Source organism: Thermobia domestica, chromosome 18 (genome assembly GCF_964235325.1).
Source record: "Thermobia domestica chromosome 18, izTheDome1.hap1.1, whole genome shotgun sequence".
Taxonomy (NCBI): domain Eukaryota; kingdom Metazoa; phylum Arthropoda; class Insecta; order Zygentoma; family Lepismatidae; genus Thermobia; species Thermobia domestica.
Window position 1 is genome coordinate 182,562,666 of NC_137471.1, and position 22,695 is coordinate 182,585,360.

At 37.5% G+C, this 22,695-nt stretch overlaps 1 protein-coding gene across 1 annotated transcript; it reads right to left on the reverse strand.

Annotated features, from left to right (window-relative positions):
• Nucleotides 1–18,698: 18,698 nt before the first annotated feature.
• Nucleotides 18,699–21,078, reverse strand: LOC145674886 (solute carrier family 15 member 1-like). The gene has a single exon (XM_081745132.1). The coding sequence runs from the start codon at nucleotides 21,016–21,018 to the stop codon at nucleotides 18,772–18,774; it is 2,247 nt and encodes a 748-aa protein (XP_081601258.1). The 5' UTR covers nucleotides 21,019–21,078; the 3' UTR covers nucleotides 18,699–18,771.
• Nucleotides 21,079–22,695: the final 1,617 nt, after the last annotated feature.

Here is a 22,695-nt window from a genome sequence, read left to right on the forward strand (position 1 = left end):
TTATACCAGTCACCGGCTTTAATCAAAATAACAGCAATTCTTCCTGCCAGGCCAATGAAAAGCTGGCCAGTTGACAGCCCTATGTATGAATATGTGACATTCGCAATTCATATACCAGTATCTCTTTTGTATCAGCTGTTTTGGTTATTAGTTATTAGATTTAATTTTATTGTGTGTGCTTTAATTCTGTACATAACGTACAAATTCTGAATGAATTGCATACCATGACTTCTGTAAATAGCTTACAAAAAAAAAAAAAAAAATGCCCAGCTTTCAACTGAGGAAAAACTTACAATTAAGGCTTAGACAATACAAGCGAAGTGCAGTTCAGGAGTGTGTTCGAAAAAAAAAAAACGGTTTAAATTTACAATATATCTTATGGCAGTAATGTTGTATGCACTAGATATATTTCCACAATTTATTTTAAATTTTCCTAGATAAACTGTGAATAAAGCGTGTTCGATGTACATATTTTTATAACACTAATCTCTGGTACGAACTCTCTTCAGTTTACACTGAAGAGGAATTCTGATCACTGTCAGGGACTGAGTTTGCTAGAATGAATTGTTCACAATAATCTAGAAAATATATTTAGTGAATCTACAAAGCTTCTGCAATTAATATTAACTGTACCTATGGCGTCAGTAAAAGAAGAAAAGTTTTTTTTTCACATCAAAAAGAATTGACACTTTCAAGAAATTAAATGTACCAAGAAAGGTTATCACCATTGGTTATGCTTTCCATCGAAAAAGACCTGACAATAAGAATACTAGAGTTCAACCAGCATGTATTACGTAGATTTGTTCCAATCAAAGAGAGAAGAATGAACTTACTAATTAAATAAGGTGATTAATTGGATTAAATGTTTTGCATTTTTTATTCTTTAAAAACAGAATTTTATTTAATTTCACATGTCATATAGCATTTGCATCTAAAGTTATGCTGATTAGTCAATGAGTCCACTGTATATCTTCTGTCTCCGATCGTTCGTACTGCAACACCCGAAGCCACGATCCACCGGCCGCCACTGTCAATAAGTAATCCTTGTTAGTGTAGCGGCTAGCGCACACGTCCTTGAATGCTCAAAGTTCCTGGTTCATTCACGGTGGAACAACCTTGATATTTTTTACGTATTACTGTGGTTCTGACTCCATCTGGAGCTGTATCTGAAAAAGGACTATGGATTCTAAGCACCAGCAAATTCACTTGCTGCTGCTTCTTTCAGTTATTTCAGAATTACTTAAATCCAGCTGCCTCAACATCAGCTAGTTACGTGGAAAGACAAACAAGTGAATAGTATTGGCTTTAGAAAAATGAAATGAAATTCCCACGGTTATGCCGGTTAGGCTAAAGGAGACGGTGATGATGAGTGATGAATGAGATGGTGGAATGAAGAAAGTGGGAGGAAACGGGAGAACCCCGAGAAAACACACGCACACAGTGTTTGTCCATCACAAAGTTCACTTGGTGGGGGCTGGGATCGAACCCGGGACCGCAAGCACCAGAGGTGAACACTCTACCACTGAGCCACCGCGGCCCCTAGTATTGGTTTTAGAGCAACAGAACACCAAAGTGATGGACCACGAAATCTGTCTTCAACATTGGAGAGAGCACATAAGACCGTTCCCATATATTTTTTAAAGCGATGTTCAAAATATTTATGAAGTTAAAAAAAAAACAATGCTGTGGAGGATCAGGGGAGCAGGATTGTCCTCAATATTGGGAGACGGGCAGATTTGAAGCTTATTCTGGGGGGTGGGGGGGAGAATCATATTACGGTAGATAAATCTGTTTTCTGGTGTGAACCTGTTGTATATTATACAGCAAGGGATATCTATTTCATTTCATTTATCTTTGTGGCGATCGGACACAAATCACATTTCTCCCCACAAACACATTTCAAATCGGATTATTGCAGGGTACAGTGCCCCCAGTTCCAAGATTGAGGTGGACGTGTCTCCCTCATCTCTCCGGGATTTGCGCCAGTGACCACGACAAATGACATTACTTCCGAAGAGAAAAAAGAACGTAATATCGCAGTTTATGAAAACACGAGAAGTCGTAATGTGTGAAAACACCCAGAATATCTGTGACTTTCACATGTCTGTTCTAAATAATACACAGTAGGTCATTCCATCGTCACGGGCAGGACATTTTCACTACATTTTTGATGCTTTAAAGTTGTATATTTCTAAAACTACAAGATAAATTTTGGAAATGTATGATAAAGGCCCTATGAGGTAGTACAGACTTAGGGGTGTATGTAGGTGATGTTTTCAGTTTTTTTTTTTTTTTTTTTTTTTTTTTTTTTGTTTAGAGTAAAAAATATTAATTCCTAAACGTCTGTTACGGGTGGGAAAAAAAAAAGAGAAGTGACTTTCGACACAGCAAGTGGATGTCACAAATTCTGTGAATTCTTAGCTCAAAATGTTTTTATTTAACCCTTTGGGGATTACGGCTTTTTGGGGTATTTTTTAGACTTTCAGTCAAGCAGCTACTGCATCGTCACTATTTATCCCAGGATCATGGTTCAAAACCTCCTTCTCTTCAGAATGGAACCGGCTTTCAAATGGTACCACCTGCATGCTCATACCATATACCAGGAGAGGGAAAAATTATGTCAAATGGAAAATTTTGGAGGGAATTTTTTTTCACACTTTGGGCCCCACTGGAACAGCCCTGTGTGAACGTAGAGATCTAAAAAATCTGATGAATAGTACTTGGTATACTGTGTGTGCCAAATCTCAAGTTTCTATCTTGAATACTAAGGTCGGGAGAAATTTTATCAAGAATTCCCACAATGCCCCAAATTACCGCAAAACACCATGATCTCAGGTAAAAAAATTCCTAAGACATCTCTATTTACCCTAGGACTATAATCCGCCAATCATTCTCTTCAGAATAGAACTGCCTTTTAGGCGGTACCATTCACGTCTCCATCATGTATCTAAGACGGGAAATTCCCAAAAAGGGAATTTTTGGTCTAAATATCCCTATTTTCAACTTTTAGCCCCTCCGGACCCCCCTGTTTTAACGCAGAAATCTGAAAAAAATCTGTTAAATACTACTCGGTGGACTGAATGTTTGTGCACAATTCCAATCCTCTAGGTGCAAAAATAAGCCCGCCAAAAATATATATATACCGACACTATCCTATATTCCCCTATACAGAAGTATATTTTGATAAAAATTCCCTGAGACATCCCTAATTACCATAGGGTCATATTTCGCCCATCATTCTCTTCAGAATAGAACTGTCTTTCAGACGGTATGACTCACATGTCTCCATCATGTATCTAAGGTGGGAAAATCCCGAACAAAGGGAATTTTTGATCTAAATATCCCTTTTTCAACTTTTAGCCCCTCTAGACCCCCCTGTTTCAACGCAGAAATCTGAAAAAATCTGTTAAATACTACTCGGTGGACTGAATGTTTGTGCACAATTCAAATCTTCTAGGTGCAAAAATAAGCCCGCCAAAAATATATATATACCGACAATGTCCCATATTCCCGTATACAGAAGTATATTTTGATAAAAATTCCCTGAGCCATCCCTAATTACCCTTGGGTCATATTTCGCCCATCATTCTCTTCAGAATAGAACTGCCTTTCAGACGGTATGACTCGCCTGTCTCCATCATGTATCTAAGGTGGGAAAATCCCGAACAAAGGGAATTTTGGTCTAAATATCCCTTTTTTCAACTTTTAGCCCCTCTAGACCACCTGTTTTAACGCAGAAATCTGAAAAAAATCTGGTAAATACTACTAGATAGGCTGAATGTTTATGCACAATTTCAATCTTCTAGGTACAAAAGTAAGCCCGCCAAAAAATATATATACCGACAATGTACCATATTCCCGTATACAGAAGGATATTTTGTAAAAATTCCCTGAGACATCCCTAATTACCCTAGGGTCATGTTTCGCCCATCATTCTCTTCAGAATAGAACTGCCTTTTAGACCGTATGACTCACGTGTCTCCATCATGTATCTAAGGCGGGAAAATCCCGAAAAAAGGATTTTTTGGTCTAAAAATCCCCTTTTTCAACTTTTAGCCCCTCTGGAGCCCCTTGCTTTAACGCAGAGATCTGAAAAATCTGATAAATACTACTAGGTAGGCTGAATATTTATGCACAATTTCAATCTTCTAGGTACAAATGTAAGCTCGCCAAAAAATATATATACCGACAATGTACCATATTCCCGTATAAAGAAGGATATTTTGATAAAAATTCCCTGAGACATCCCTAATTACCCTAGGACTATAATCCGCCAATCATTCTCTTCAGAATAGAACTGCCTTTTAGGCGGTAAAATTCACGTCTCAATCATGTATTTAGGACGGGAAATTCCCGAAAAGGGAATTTTTGGTCTAAATATCCCTATTTTCAACTTTTAGCCACTCTGGACCCCCATGTTTTAACGCAGATATCTGAAAAAATCTGTTAAATACTACTCGGTGGACTGAATGTTTGTGCACAATTCAAATCTTCTAGGTGCAAAAATAAGCCCGCCAAAAATATATATATACCGACAATGTCCCATATTCCCCTATACAGAAGTATATTTCGATAAAAATTCCCTGAGCCATCCCTAATTACCCTTGGGTCATATTTCGCCCATCATTCTCTTCAGAATAGAACTGCCTTTCAGACGGTATGACTCGCCTGTCTCCATCATGTATCTAAGGTGGGAAAATCCCGAACAAAGGGAATTTTTGGTCTAAATATCCCTTTTTTCAACTTTTAGCCCCTCTAGACCCCCTGTTTTAACGCAGAAATCTGAAAAAAATCTGGTAAATACAACTAGATAGGCTGAATGTTTATGCACAATTTCAATCTTCTAGGTACAAAAGTAAGCCCGCCAAAAAATATATATACCAACAATGTACCATATTCCCGTATAAAGAAGGATATTTTGATAAAAATTCCCTGACACATCCCTAATTACCCTAGGACTATAATCCGCCAATCATTCTCTTCAGAATAGAACTGCCTTTCAGACGGTATGACTCACGTGTCTCCATCATGTATATAAGGCGAGAAAATCCCGAAAAAAGGATTTTTTTGGTCTAAAAATCCCCTTTTTCAACTTTTAGCCTCTCTGGAGCCCCATGCTTTAACGCAGAGATCTGAAAAATCTGATAAATACTAGTAGGTAGGCTGAATGTTTATGCAGAATTTCAATCTTCTAGGTACAAAAGTAAGCTCGCCAAAAAATATATATACCGACAAGGTACCATATTCCCGTATACAGAAGGATATTTTGTAAAAATTCCCTGAGACATCCCTAATTACCTTAGGGTCATGTTTCGCCCATCATTCTCTTCAGAATAGAACTACCTTTCAGACGGTATGACTCACCTGTCTCCATCATGTATCTAAGGTGGGAAAATCCCGAACAAAGGGAATTTTTGGTCTAAAAATTCCCTTTTTCAACTTTTAGCCCCTCTAGACCCCCCTGTTTTAACGCAGAAATCTGAAAAAAATCTGGTAAATACTACTATAAAGGCTCAATGTTTATGCAGAATTTCAATCTTCTAGGTACAAAAGTAAGCCCGCCAAAAAATATATATACCGACAATGTACCATATTCCCGTATGAAGAAGGATATTTTGATAAAAATTCCCAGACACATCCCTAATTACCCTAGGACTATAATCCGCCAATCATTCTCTTCAGAATAGAACTGCCTTTCAGGCGGTACCATTCACGTCTCCATCATGTATCTAAGACGGGAAATTCCCAAAAAGGGAATTTTTGGTCTAAATATCCCTATTTTCAACTTTTAGCCCCTCTGGACCCCCTTGTTTAAAGGCAGAAATCTGAAGAAAAATCTGTTAAATACTACTCGGTGGACTGAATGTATGTGCACAACTCCAATCTTCTAGGTGCAAAAATAAGCCCGCCAAAAATATATATATACCGACAATGTCCCATATTCCCCTATATAGAAGTATATTTTGATAAAAATTCCCTGAGACATCCCTAATTACCCTAGGGTCATATTTCGCCCATCATTCTCTTCAGAATAGAACTGCCTTTCAGACGGTTTGACTCACCTGTCCCCATCATGTATCTAAGGTGGGAAAATTCCGAACAAAGGGAACTTTTGGTCTAAATATCCCTTTTTTCAACTTTTAGCCCCTCTAGACCCCCCTGTTTTAACGCAGAAATCTGAAAAAAATCTGGTAAATACTACTAGATAGGCTGAATGTTTATGCACAATTTCAATCTTCTAGGTACAAAAGTAAGCTCGCCAAAAAATATATATACCGACAAGGTACCATATTCACGTATACAGAAGGATATTTTGTAAAAATTCCCTGACACATCCCTAATTACCCTAGGGTCATGTTTCGCCCATCATTCTCTTCAGAATAGAACTACCTTTCAGACGGTATGACTCACCTGTCTCCATCATGTATCTAAGGTGGGAAAATCCCAAACAAAAGGGAATTTTTGGTCTAAATATCCCTTTTTTCAACTTTTAGCCCCTCTAGACCCCCCTGTTTTAACGCAGAAATCTGAAAAATATCTGGTAAATACTACTATAAAGGCTCAATGTTTATGCAGAATTTCAATCTTCTAGGTACAAAAGTAACCCCGCCAAACAATATATATACCGACAATGTACCATATTCCCGTATACAGAAGGATATTTTGTAAAAGTTCGCTGAGACATCCCTAATTACCCTAGGGTCATGTTTCGCCCATCATTCTCTTCGGAATAAAACTGCCTTTTAGACGGTATGAATCAGGTGTCTCCATCATGTATCTAAGGCGGGAAAATCCCGAACAAATGGATTTTTGGTCTAAAAATCCCCTTTTTCAACTTCTGGCCCCTCTGGAGCCCCCTGCTTTAACGCAGAGATCTGAAAATCTGATAAATACTACTAGGTAGGCTGAATGTTTATGCAGAATTTCAATCTTCTAGGTACAAAAGTAAGCTCGCCAAAAAATATATATACCGACAATGTACCATATTCCCGTATAAAGAAGGATATTTTGATAAAAATTCCCTGACACATCCCTAATTACCCTAGGACTATAATCCGCCAATCATTCTCTTCAGAATAGAACTGCCTTCCAGACGGTATGACTCACGTGTCTCCATCATGTATCTAAGGCAGGAAAATCCCGAAAAAAGAATTTTTTGGTCTGAAAATCCCCTTTTTCAACTTTTAGCCCCTCTGGAGCCCCATGCTTTAACGCAGAGATCTGAAAAATCTGATAAATACTACTAGGTAGGCTGAATGTTTATGCACAATTTCAATCTTCTAGGTACAAAAGTAAGCTCGCCAAAAAATATATATACTGACAATGTACCATATTCCCGTATACAGAAGGGTATTTTGTAAAAATTCCCTGAGACATCCCTAATTACCCTAGGGTCATGTTTCGCCCATCATTCTCTTCGGAATAAAACTGCCTTTTAGACGGTATGACTCACGTGTCTCCATCATGTATCTAAGGCGGGAAAATCCCGAAAAAAGGGATTTTTGGTCTAAAAATTCCCTTTTTCAACTTTTAGTCCCTCTGGAGTCCCCTGTTTTAACGCAGAGATCTGAAAAATCTGATAAATACTACTAGGTAGGCTGAATGTTTATGCAGAATTTCAATCTTCTAAGTACAAAAGTAAGCCCGCCAAAAAATATATATACCGACAATGTACCATATTCCCGTATAAAGAAGGATATTTTGATAAAAATTCCCTGAGACATCCCTAATTACCTTAGGGTCATGTTTCTCCCATCATTCTCTTCAGAATAAAACTGCCTTTCAGACGATATGACTTACGTGTCTCCATCATGTATCTAAGGCGGGAAAATCCCCAAAAAGTTTATTTTGAGGGTAGAAATATCCCTTTTTTCAACGCTTTGCCCCTCTGGGTCACCCCTTTTTTAACTCAGAAACCTGAAAAAAAACTGGTAAATACTACTCGGTGGACTGAATGTTTGTGCAAAATTTCAATCTTCTACCTGCAAAAATAAGCCCGCCAAAAAATAATGAACATAGGCTTAATAAATGAAAATATATATATTTTAGAATTATGGCGTCATCACCTCCTATGTCTGGACGCAGCAAGGTGTGAAACCATACGTAGCGTGTTCTACAATACCTCTGGACTTGAAAAACAAAAAAAAAACCTGACGAAAAAGCTCAAATAGGAGAGTTATAACGCAATGTACCATGAAACACCCGTATGGTACAAAATTGTACCATGTGATCCCCAAAGGGTTAAATGGAAATGTATAAATGATGAAATTTTCCAACAAACTTCACATATGAGAACTTTGCCAAACATTTGTATTAATAAAAAAAACTTAAGTTTACTGTGTTACGGGCAGGACACGTGGTTGTCACGGGTAGGACACCGTGTGAATCAATACACAAAATATCAATAAGAATTATTTCAAAAATGAAATAAAATCGAAAATAAGACAATTTCTGCTGTTCTGTTGTAGCATTGTACAGAAATAGTTCTATTTATATTACTTGACGCTCGAATTTATCACGCAAAAATAATATGATGTAGTAAACTTATTTCTCACTACCTACTCTTGGAAAATGTTTTTGCTTGCCCGTTTACACCCATCTTGTAGGGAAATTCGTATAAAACACTAACAGTATATAAAATAGGTGCTGGTATCCAGTGCCGTGCCGTGGAAAATCAGCGCCCGGGGCGAGAGTATACGACGGCGCACCCGTAAATATGAGTCAGGCCGACAGACAAACCACAAAGTGCCACCATGGTTGGCGCGAAACGTAAGAAAATTTTCAAAAATAAACCCTGCGTTTCGTTGATTTTGAGCATTTTGTAATACTTTTTCCTTACATATCATATATATATATATATATATATATATATATATATATATATATATATATATATATATATATATATATATATATATATATATATATATATATATATATTCCTTCCGAATTTTGCAATCTCTTACTTTGACGCCCGGGGCCGTCGACCGGCTCACTTCCCCCCCCCCCTCCCACGGCACGGCACTGCTGGTATCACAAAGATTATTTGATCTAAATGCACGTAAGACGCATCTTCTTCAACATCCTGAAAATTTTACAGCAATTGCTGAAGGTCTTCATACAAATTACCTTGACTTCTTGGTCGTCTTTCATTGAGCTTTGTGCGATAGTTCCATGTCTGAATGTTCTCTTTTTCTATACACTAGGAAAAAAATCTCCTCCCAACAAAAATGTTCCTTGTGTTATATCTTGAACAACCGGCCTAACACAAGCCTTGTTACCATCCAAACCCAACTCGTCACTTAGGATAGCTTCATAGTTTTCGGAATAATCGTTTTCAGAACCTAAATAAACGGCTCTTAGAAATTTAAAGATTTTACACGAATGAAGCTCTGATTTAGAAGTTCGACGAATGACCAAATTTTCGCTGTCAAATCGCAGAAAAAAAGTGCTTTGATTGGTGATATTCAATTGACAGAGCATTTTCCCGTCGTTTATTCAAAAAGTCTTTGTTTTCTTCAATTTCTGTTGTTAACAGTAGTAAAACAGATATATTTTGAAACACAGATCATAAAGCTGCTACGAAATTAGCAGCACATTCTACAATTACTTTCTTTTGTTTCACAAAGTTCCATACTGCAGTGGTGCCCACCCCCCCTTATGTCCATGACGCACCCCCCCTCAATTGTCTATCCGTAGGTGTTCTTCCATGAAAAACAATCTTTTCGATTAATTTTTACACACCCTCAAGCATATTTATATAGATTTTTACCCCCCCCAATATTTCAATGACGCAGTTTGCGTCATGCCCCCCCCCCTTGTGGGCACCCCTGCATACTGGCCGTCTTGTACGTACTCCAATCCTATCTACTGCTCCCTTGAAACCAACGAAAAGGTGACGCTAATGATAATATTTATATGACACTTGTTTTAAGTTAAAACATCATACTGACAGTAATAGATATTTCTCTATTTAAGTAAATAATGTTCATGCTTAGAAAACGTCATTTCAGTGAATCATTTTCTGTCATGAATAACCAATGTACACAGACTTTCCTAAACTCTTTCCAGCCTTAGAACAAAGTAGATGTAAATAAAGCGAAATGTATTACTCCGCGGTTTACATGTGCTTCGGCAGCAAGAGATATGAACAGCAACATCGTCTGCTAGCTTACTGTCGTCGCATAATTTGCACAGTGTTAAGGCTACGGTTGGTTGGTAAATAATTAACGCACTGACACTATATTGGAAATATGTATTTTCTTAAATCTTTATATAAACGTACTTACCGCTGTTCCTGTGTCCTCTTTTGTGTCTTATAACACGAGACAAAAATGGATTATTGTGAAACATCGGAACCATGAAATTCTGCATTCTGCTATAATTTTAAATGAGTGGGGTAGGTGCGCGAACGCATACGCATGCACAGTAAATACAATATGTCCAAATACGCGTGAGGTTGAAATAAAGCTACATCTGTTGTTAAATATTATATATATTGCGCTTATTATCACCAAATGCAGGATAAATTCAGATATCTTCATGATCTATTTTAGTAGAGATTATATTGTGGTAGGATATTAGTCCAGTGAGTCCAACAATCAATCACTGGTCATCGACCCACTGGTAGTCAGGTGGGTTTGTTTACATCTACTTTTTTGCAAGGCTGGAAAGAGAATACCAGTGGTATGCCCGCTGTCACGGGCAGGATAAGTTTTCAAATTGAAATAAATCGAAAAATATTATCAGCATTAGTCCAAAATTTGGTAAATGTGAAATGTATGTACAAATTGATACTTGTACTACGTACAAAGCACATTCTCAAATTTAGTAATTCAGTACAATAACTTTTGGTAGTTTTTTGTCACGGGCAGGACATTCAAGTTGACGTTTATATCTTTAATAATATTATAAACAATTTTTATCGTGTAAACACTTTTTCAACTGCAGCTTGTAGCAAAAAGAAGCATCTTGAATAGCTCGAAGGTACTTCAGCTAAACATGCACAATATACCGTAAAATGTTGCCGATAAGAAGAATTTTAAAAAATCTCCCAGCTAATATATTACAAATTCACAATTTAAACTTAAAATTTTACGTGAGTTCTAAGTATAAATAAGTTTTTCTTTGTGAGAAAGTAAATTTCATTCTATTTACTTCATATATATATGTAAAAATACATTGGTTTAGACAGTTTTTGAGAATTTGGGTTCAGGCTCACTTGTGCGTGGAATGGCCCGGTAATGTACCGCTGAGAATGCAATAGAGGTGGGGCTGGTCTAGGGCGGGAAAAGAAGAAGGTGTCATCGCACAAAAGCAATCCTTTACGCAGCGGTGGCTGCTAGAGCCTGTCTATTCCACCTGTGCCTTCGGAAACTATGCGAACTATACTTCGGCCCAACCTCCGCCGCCCTCTAACGGAGGAAACCCTCCCTTTGCTTAGGGAAAAGAAGTGAATGACCTCAGCTGTGTTGCCAATTTGTCATTTAGTCGTTTGATCTTGACGAGTGAAGATCATAGGCTACTTAGAATGGTTAACAAGACAGAGCACAGCGAAGACTGTGAAATAATTCATTGTGGCAACGCTTCCGCATCTAACAATTGAAAGATGTCAGTCGCAGCAAATTATCCCTCCTCTTTCGAGGGAAACCACATATCGGCAGCAGCGCCAACAGGGGCACAGTTGAGATGGAAAGGCTCTAGTTAGGAGCCAATGTGCCAGGGCATTACCACAAAAAATGAGAAAAATAATATTATTTGCCTCTTACTGAAAAACAAATCATTGACATTGACGCACACTACTTAAATGGCAGCATAAGTATTGCTTACAAGGAGCTCGTTTGAATGGCTCAGAATCACTCGAATGCCACATTTCTCTTGGCTCTCCCGATAGTCTAGAAACTGCTTTCTGCGCATGTGCATTATTCGGGGATCCGGATAAAAACTGGGAAGAGCCAGTTGAGGCAGGCTCCAAGCGGGAGATTTGTTTCGTAGCTGAAGTCGCGTAGAACGGTGTCACGTGACTCCTGATTAACTTGTTTGCATTGCAATGTTTTCAAGATAGCTACTTTATTTATCATCTTTTAACATTTGGATTTCATCCAAACAAACCATTAATTTGGAGTTTTTTAATTTTTGTTACAATTGCAAATATGATTTTTCCACGGGCTATAGAAACCAAAACAACGTATTGTGGGTGGGCATTTGTGGTGTTGCATAGAGTAAGATGTGATTTGTATATTTTTGCTAAATTTTGGTGGCCTCTCAAAGTAGTGCTGTTCTCAACTTCCTTTTTAAAAAAAAGAAAAGAGAGAGAGAGAGAGAGAGAGAGAGAGAGAGAGAGAGAGAGAGAGAGAGAGAGAGAGAGAGAGAGAAGTTTAGCCGAAGCAGGACAGTATATCACGATGAATATGAAAAGTAATTTATTGATATCTTCGTTTTCATTGCTGTCATATAGCGACAAACTAACTCTTAAAATTTTAGAAAGACAATGCCTGACTCAAAGTTGTGTGTGAAGCAACTGACCCATAATCAGGGGCGGACTGGCCCACCCTGCTACCCTGCAAATGCAGGGTGGGCCCCCCAAACAGGTGGGCCCCCTCCATCAATTTTGAAAAGATGTGCTCAATTAAACCTACCAGCATAAAAAATATGGCAGGGTAACTCCCGCAAACTAGTGTTTTGCATAAAAAAGACGTACAGTCAAACTTTCATGAACAGACCTTATTCTTCTTCGCGTTTATCGACTTGAAAAGGTTCCATTTATGAGATAATCAGGCCCTAAAACATTGCGGGTTTTGTGATACAGCAGCTGTTAAAAACGAGCACATTAACTACTACTTTTTTAAATATAAGAAACACAGTAGATTTCAGGCTGTTATTGGATTTGGTTACCATTGCCTACTCCGGTCCTTTTACAATCCGGCGAGTGGTGATGGTTTAAAGAAACAATAGTTTCGTAGATATTGTTATTGTGGAAAGTGGAGGTGGAGCCGGAACGCTTTTGAACTGCATTGTCCTCAGACCAAGCTTCGAAGAAAGAAATCGGAACAGGCTTCATTGTTTTCTTTTTCTTTTTCTTTTTTTTTTCAGTGCGGTAAAGCGAAAAGAAATTAGTCGCCACTATCAACGATTGTTTTATACAAACCTCAAACAATTACTATGAAGTTGCTGTCCTCGGCTCGTGTTCTATTTGTATATTACATCGAAGAGCAAATCCGATAGCAACAATTCAATTATTAGAACACCATTTACGTGTCGTTTGTCGTGGAAGATAGATGTGGTTTTGTCAGTATGGATGGTAGGAGCGATTGTAAGATTACTGTAAAGAAAAAATATAAAAGTTGTGCTAAAAAGCGAGAACACAAACGAAGATGTGATTTACAAAAAGCTGCATCTGACCCAAAACAACCTAGGCTATTTGAATCTGTGAAACCCAAGAAACAAATGAGCGTGATGTGACTCATTCGAGTACTGCAGGACAATTGCCAGTTTTTTTTTCTAAGGTATTTATAAATTATAATGTATACACAACGTCTTTGGATGATTTCAGTCAATTGTAGCTTATCTTTTATGGCAATTTTTACTTGAAATTACACAACTTTAACAGGTGAACACGAAATTAACTGAACTGTTTGCTGCCGCGTAGTGCTTTCAAACGGGTCAGATCAGGCTTTCATGGGTCAGGGGTCGAGTCAAGCCTGCTTGAGACACGGGTCGGGTCAGGTCACCTACGCTAGGGTCAGGGCTGCTCTAGCCACGGGTCGGCTCGGGTCAACTTTCTTATGCACCCTTTCGGCTAAATCCTTCTCGGGTCGACGCATAAGAAAATTGACCCAAACCGACCCGTGGCTAGAGCTGCCCTGACCCGACCTGTGACTCAAGGAAGTTCATGTTATTTTACATGAAAACGCAATTAAAATTGCCTCAAAATTAATTAATGTTTCCCAAATGTCTATATCTCCTCTACTGTTTTTTTTCTTTTAATCTGATGGCATTTTCTGAAACACCAGTCTTTATTTTGGGATTTCGAGCAGACATGGGTAAAATCATGTCAAAATTACACATGTATATTTATATACGTATATTTATATATATTATATATATATATATATATATATATATATATATATATATATATATATATATATATATATATATATATATATATATATATATATATTACATATATACATGTGTAATTTTGACATGATTTGATATATATTTTGGGTTTTCTGAAACATGACATTCATTTGTTTAAATAAATAGTTTAGATTCATTACATAAAAAACAATAGCAATATATAAATAACTGAAAGCACCAATTCCAGTATTGTGTGTGTTTAAAATAAAAAATGATAATGCCAATTACACGCTGTATGAGTTACTATTAACATGTTCCTACTTCAGATTTTTTGTAATTAATGTTTTGCTTTTGTATGAATATATGGGATACTATTTATGGGTTCGAAGATGGACTTTTATATGTAATACATATGAAGAATGCCAAGTACATTTTTTACATTTTTATACAGTGGGCCCTCATTTCAGTTTAGCAGGGTGGGCCCTATGGTTGCCAGTCCGCCCCTGCCCATAATTAAGAAACATTGTGTCTATTTACCAAGAACGTGTGTTTGGAAAATAATTGGGTTTGTAGTTGAGGTGTAACGAATACTTTATTCTGTTTCTTGTGTGTTTTGTTCCGAGGGGACGCAAGCTGGACAAAATCTAGCGTCACTGACTTAGTGTATATTTGAGATAACATTTTTACAAATTAAAAAAGAGCTGTTATGCCGAGTGGTTAAAATTACAACTTTTAACCAAGTTTGGTTTGGTTAACAGAGCACAACACACAACATGACTACAATCATCCAGCAACAACGACACCTTAGTTTCGACTGAACCAGTAATGAATTACTATGATAGGAATATTTGTAAATACCGTCGGCACAGTCACACTTATTCTGGAAGCCTTTTTTCAGAACCTCTGGAGCCACTTCAACAACTAAGGAGGCCAATGTGACTTTCCGATTTCAAAAATGGCTTAGGTTCGAATAACATCATAAAACAATAAAAACAATAATAAATTTTATTGTCAAATCAGCATCCTTTTAAAAAAGTCTGATAAGTTTCTGAGTTTGTTTGGAACAAGGAAACAAATGAAACAATGGTTAGTAGTTAGTGATGAAACTGACATTAAGAGAACTTGTACTTCTATAACAGGATTTTTATACATAGATATCTGCATCAGCCCCCGGAATAAAATCTTCTGAAACACTGATCTCGTTGAATGCTTTAACATTTTACTTGAATCTGAAGCACTATCACAAAATAACTGAACTTGAATCGATTGAAAAATGGAAATGAAAGCTGTTTGTAAGAATCATTAAAAAAAAAAAAAAAAGGAACAACATTAGGTATTTTCTGTTCTTTGTAGGATAGTCCTCATTTGAAATAATAAACGCTGGTATACATTTCGAAGGCAAATAATTTATTCCGAGTTAATAAATTTTTAAACAAATTCAAAAACTGTTTGCATTTTCGAGACACGAGACGTCTCGCCTTGCAGCAACACTAGTTATTCCCAAGACGAGGGATCATGGTGTCAACAGTCCCTAACACTTCCGACTTTCATCTGAGGCATTCCATGTTCACTGGTGTTAGGATTTAACTTTTGTCTACTTTGGACCCACCTTAAGGCAGGGCAGATCCATGGAAGGGGGGCGATCACCCCCCCAGAAGAGGAAACTTTTTATTTTATATATAAATAAAATATATAGTTTATTTTTTGACGCTCTTAAAAGTAGCTCTAAGTAGCAGTATTACAACCCACTGCCCCCCCAGAAGTCCGGATCCGCCCCTGCCTTAAGGAATCGCGAATCTGAAAATTCTGTCGAGAGTATGTCTGAGAATTCTGTCCCCTACGGAATCCGTTGAGCACACGTTAGATATTGCTAAATTAAGACAGTTTTGAAAACGTATATCGGTCAGTCCATCCGAAGTGGTACAAAGATAGCAAAACTGGTTGCTCGACCATCTCTGAAAATTATAGAAATTGGAGTGTGATGAACGTTTGTATGAGAAGGTCAATAACATCATTCACGTTGTCGTATGTACAAGTGTTCCTGAATGGCAACTATCTTTGTTGTCGCTGGAGTGCAAATTTTTGCATTTTCAAGCATTTACGAAAACTACAGTTACTTAGGACGTACAAATCAGACGAACACCAAACAAAAGAATGTTTAGAAGCAGGGGTGCCCATCCCCCCCAAAGCTGATGGCGCACTCCCCCCCAAAGTGATGCCACTTTTGAGCTGGTTTCAGGTTAACGCAGGCCCTGGAAAATGTAATCGCACAAACAGAAAACTATACAAAATATTATCATTAATTCATTTATTATACATCATGTAGCAATTGAACAGCATTACTTATTAAGTGTCGTACATGGTATAAATAAGAAATAAATAAATGCTCCCAGCAGAAAATGGGTAAATTACCTACACAAAGCGATAAACCGACCAGCCCATCCTTTCATATAGCAACTTGCGCGGTACCGTACTTCATTCATAGAGTTTCTAAACAGGGGGTAGGGGTATTCATTCTCGAGATTTAAAAAAAAATCGCATCGTGTTCCAATGTTATTCTGACGACAGCAAAATTACTTATTCGACATTAGAGTAAAATTCTTCCCCAATTTTTTTCTCGATGGCACAACTTGCGCCATTCATCCCTCCTGTGGGCGGCCCTTCTCTCTTAAAACGAACCAACCTTTCCTTTCATACGGCTACTTGCGCGGTACTTCATTCATCGAGTATCGAAGCAGGGGGTACGGGGGTTCACCCCGAAAATTTTTGAAAATTAGCTTCTCAAAATCGTGTTTTAATGCTATTCCGACAGTAAAATTGCTAGTTCGAAAGTAGAGTAAAATCCCCCCCAAAATTTTTCTCAATGGCGCAGCTTGCGCCATACATCCCCCCTGTGGGCGGCCCTGTTTAGAAGAAAGACTGAGTTACACGGAGGATATATTTTTCCTTCTAAATAAATATGGACTGTTACAAACCAATACATGAAATCACTTGAAAAAGTACAGAAAATTACACTTTTAAAGAGGTTGTAATTTGGAATGGCATAAAGTGGTGGGTTCATAACTTTCGTGCTGAATATTATTGCATTTTAAAGAGTCTGAAGAAATATCCAGAGCTGTGATACTACTGGCACAGTGCATTTATGGAGGTCCGAAAGTTGAAGTTTGTGATTATGATGCCATGTTTGGGGCGTAATATTTCAGGAGGGCAAAATGCTAAAAATTGCTGCTTAGGCCACAAAGTAATTATGTATGTGAATAAACTATTGCAAGAAAATCATGACTGGTATTACACGGAGAAAAAAAAGTGAGGACATGGTAAAAACGCGAAGAAAGTAGGTACGTAAGGATGGTCGCAGACTGGAAAATTTTAAATAGTTCATGTTAGATCTCAAAAACTACGTATGGTTCAGTAATTACGTCTACTTAAGTTGGCGCGAGGTGAGATTGAACTAGGGATCCGATGCACCAGAGGTAAAAGTTCTACCACTGAGTCGAGTGAAATTCTCCTTCCCTGATTTATTCTTGTTTAAGAACTTTATCTAAGTTTATCCTTAAAATTAAGTCATGTGTAGCTAATCCGAGCAGCCGTACAAGAAATTGTTCAGAGTCAATAGCGGTAGAGATGCTGAATGGTACCTACCTCCAGTGGTTCGGCGATAGTCGTTCTACCATGTTTTCTACATATGCGGTAGGAACCTGTGAGGCTGGGATACGAGAGATACAAACTAGGTTATCCTTTCGGTGTGGATACGCTCATTATTCTCCTTGAAGTTAGGATCCCGCCGTATCAACATACGAGCGGAGGACAGGGTTGGCAACGTCACGAACATACGTCACACTAATCATACCAATCAAAGTCAATAATTATGGAATAATGGTGAAATGAGAATGTGGGAGAAACCCAGAAAACCTACGGATACGATCTTGTCCAAACTCACATGACCTGGAGTTGAACCAGGGACTACTAGCACCAGAAATCATCTCTCTATCAGTGAGCTAACGTGTTCTTTCCTCCTCCGTATGAACCAACTTTGAGGTAGATTCGTAAACTATAATTGAGTGTTTAACTGCGTTTCCACCAGGGTAATATTAAAATAGAATGCATTCAGAAAGGTGAGGTCCTTTACGCTAAAGAAAAATAAAATTAACTCTTTAAGTCTTACGTCTCAGGCTTATGCGGGCTATTCTAAAGGAGACGGTGATGATGAGAAATGAATGAAATGGTGGAATTAAGAAAACGGAAAAGACGAGATAACCCTGAGAAAACCCACGCACACAGTATTTGTTCACCACAAAGCCCACTTGGCGCGAGCTGGGATCGAACCAACGACCCCATACACCAGAGGTGAACGCTGTACCACTGAGCCACCCTGGACTCCTTTATGCTAAACCAGACGGATGATTAATGAAAGTGAATATTTGTGAAATTTGTGCTCTCGCACCGACAATCGAATCCGGGACCAGATTCACCAAAGGCACACGGGAACTGCTGGGAAGTATTAAAGTTAGTACCGTACTGTATGCAATATCGTTGTTTTAAATTGCTTTGTAATCTTATTTTCAGGCTTTGTTAGGCCTCTGATAAATATTTTTCTAAAAGAAAATAACACACGATTAATATTTAAATTAGAAATAATATTCTTCATTGAAACATAACGAAAATTACAGTTTTAGAAATATCGTATTGTTAACGTATGTAATCATTTATATCAATAGCATCATCGTCGTCTTCATCATCATCATCATCTTCTTCTTCTTTGCCTGATGGAGTAGAGTCTGGTTGTTGCTGCTGAGCACGCTTTCGATCTTCAACGTAAGTGTAGCTCTTACTAATGAATGCAAAGATAACCATTACAATGAACAAGAGTGCACTGTAGACACAGAATTCTATGACCGGCCGTTCTATTGGTAACATCTTTTGTAGAATGACTATAATCAGGTTTCCAAATCCCATGGTGAGTCCCCAAAGTGCTTGGGTCACGGCCTTCATGCTCTCTGGTGCTTGAGTAAACGCAAATACGTAGCCTGTGACGGACATCATTACCTCTCCCAGGGTTATTACTAGATACTGGAGAAACTGCCATGCCATATGGATTGTATTCGGAGCTGACACTATCACGATATTTTCCTTGACAATTTTATCACTCATAAAAAGGACTAGCGTATAGATACCACCTTCTCTAATATCATATACATGGCCTGGATCTTTTGCTTCACCTGTAAATTTTTCAGGAAGAAATACTTGATAATTTCCAAGGTCACTGAATGTCTTGATACTACTAATTCCAACTTTCCCTGTCAAATTTAATTGCAGTTGCTTGTCTCGACCCACAGCTTTGAAAAGGACTTCGAATTTGTCAGGGATCTCATCTGTCAAAATATGGTATATTACTTTAATTTGTGGCAAAGCCCCCGCTGATTTTGTCAACTTATCCTCCCAAGCTTTGCCTCCTATAACTTTCAGCTCGTTTTCACTCCTACTTAGAAGATAAGAATTAGCTTTCCTTTCATTGGGTTTGAAACTTACCGCTATCTCCGTTTTTGTCAGGTTGAAATCAGGACAAGTTTTATCCAATGAAATATTAAACATCGCTTCATTTTCTACCTCATAGCGTTTTATTGATGCGTCCAATTCTGCGATCCTTTCATTATTTATACTTATTGGACAAGGAAACCCATTAAAAAGTGCGATCTGTCCCTCTCCATCGCCAGGTAATTTAGTGCTTGCTTTTTCAATGTGGTATTCTAAAATCGCTGATATAAGGAACGCTAGAGCCGTGAGAAATCCACCAACAGTCATTCTTTGCAAAGGACGCACCAGAAAATTGCATTTCTTGCAAAGAGGATACAAGTACTTTTCACTGAATGGTATCAGTATCAGAATAAGGATTGGATTTATCGCTTGTAAATGGTCGGGCATAAGTGTTACAGTTCCGAATTGGCCAGTCATTCTTGAAGCTTGGAAAGTCCATTTGGAACCCTGTTGCTCGTACAAAGACCAGTAGAATGGAATCGGTAAGAAAACTAAGATAATTCCCAGCAGGTCTCTGACATCCTGAATAGTTGATGAATCATATTTGTCATCCGCATATTCAACCCAATGCGACTTCTTTACGCCTTTACTTCCGCATTTTCGAACTAAAGCGTGAATTATACAGCCAACAGCTTGCACCACTTGATTACCTGCAGGTTTTTTAAGTATATAATACTTTTTACCATACCTAAACACTACAGTAGCAATAAATAAAAATATCGTTGGTGTTGTGAAAGCCAATGCATAGCACGAGGTCTCTCCAAAGCAAGGAACCTTCTTCAAAAATGGCCCTAGTAGCATTGCTATTGTGACAGCCACATTGGAAATCAAATAGACGTTTGAGAAATAAAGCATCAAAAGGTTTTCTTGAGCAGGAAGCTTGAATTGCGTGCCTCCTAAAGCTCCTAGACATGGCTTTACGCCTCCCATTCCAACGGAAATCATAATTAAGGATGTTACCGTGCAAACATCTCTAGGAAAATGTAGAGGTGGTATTGCAGTAAGAAAAAGAAATATCACCCCAGTATTAAGAACAAAAAGCGAATAGTAACTCATTTTGAAGTGTCCAGTGAAGGTGTCCGCCACAATTGCTGATGCAACAGGAACAAAGGCGCTAATTGTATTTAAAGTGTGAATAAAAATTGTAGCACGAGCTTCAGTAAATTCTAAAATGTTTTTCAAATACAGAGCTAGAACTGTTCTAACCCCAAAAAATTCGTATCTTTCAGCAAACTGCAGTGCGTACAGGAAATATATACCTTTCGGGTTACCATCGCCAGTATCTTTAATATCATCATTGTCTTGATCTTTTGTCAAATCTTCCTTTTCTTGAGTTTTCTTCGGATAATTTACATCATCTTTCGCTCCACTTTGTTGAGATTTTGTTTCAGAAATAGCCATGCTAACTGATTTTTTAAAATCTAAACTTGACGGTGCGAATCACAACCACAAACTCTATTCTTTATTGTATTTTCTTCTATTTCTTTCTTTTCAATTGAGGTTTTATATCTTCAGATACAGACTTACGTCCAGTTGCTTATATCATCGAATTTCGTTGTAAATAATTGTTTTGAAATATAATAATTTTAATCTAAAATTTAATGAAAATGGTAGATTATAATTAATTATATCCTATTTCTTATTTATCTGCAAGTAGCGTTTTTTGTAAATGGAGAGAGCTAACAATGTTTATTTCAGCATTAAGACATTCACATTGTTTGACATAACAAAACCCACCTCTAAGATGGTCTGATAAATTTTGATAAAGGGACAAGTGCAGGGGCGTAACTAAAGGCTTGTAGGCTTCTGACAAACCTTAATAGTGGCCCTCTCGTTTAGTTTATGTAACTGACAATTGATACCCTGACAAATTTTATAATAATTCCATTATCTTTACACTTTGTACGGTATATTATAAATGCGCACTTTATATAGAATTACAAGTATTCTGTAACAATTTTTATACCTTAACATTTCTACCTTCTTCCTTTGACTTTGCTATTTCTTTGAAGTCCAGCTTTTCAGCCAAAGACTGTTCGATGTAAAGAAGTTCTATTCCTTTTCAGAATTTCTTGACTCTTGGTGCTCCTTAGATAGTATTATTCATATTATTATTATTTGAATTTGAAAAATGATCGCAGCTCTACTCGCAATTCGATAGCAATAATTAGAAACAACATCAAAGTTGTACAAACTCTCGGAAAACTGAATGGAAAGAGGAGACTTTTCATAATAAGAAGAGAAGCTAGTTCATTTATTGTTGTTACTTTAGAGATAGCATTACTACTGTTGCCAACCACCTACATTTCAATCACGCCTGACCCTAGCCATAAGAGCTAAATACACGGTTCTGATTGGTTGGAGTTATCCGATTCTCGCTACGTAGCAGACATATAGCACAAATCAAAGGACACTTGCTGTCGCTTCTCGTAGCCGAGCATGCTAACGAGTGGGCTACTAATGGAAATGGCTTTTGGAGTGGGTTCAAACCCGACCCAAGGGAAGTTTATATATATCATAGCAATTTTATTATTAAAATAAGATGAAAATAATACTAATTTACCCTTGTACGTAATATATAATGTATAAATTGTAATATCCACCATTTACCTAGAGATTTCTGATAGCCCTTATAAACAATGACGTTATAAACCAACACAAGAGCAAGAAGCGAGGGGCTGTAAGGGGTAGTGGGAAGTTAGAGAGGGGCAGACACAACTTTATTGATAAAAAAAAGTGATTTACTTACGTTTGGTGATGGGCAGTGGGAATATTCCCGGTGGGAAAAAAATAAAAAATGGGAATATTCCCGGGTTCTTTCCCTGGCATATAAATTCCCGGGAAGGAATTTATTTCCATTTCTTTACTTTATCTTCCAAATTATAAGAACCATGTGACTAATTACTTTATTTTCATATATTATCATTTACTTCTATGTTTTATATAATTTGGAGGTTAAAAAAATAAAATTCGTTGACAGTACTATATATAGCTAATAATATGATATTATAAGTTCCATTTCCATTTGCACTAAAAAGTAGCAAAGTACTAATTTACAAATGATGAAAAGGAACCAGT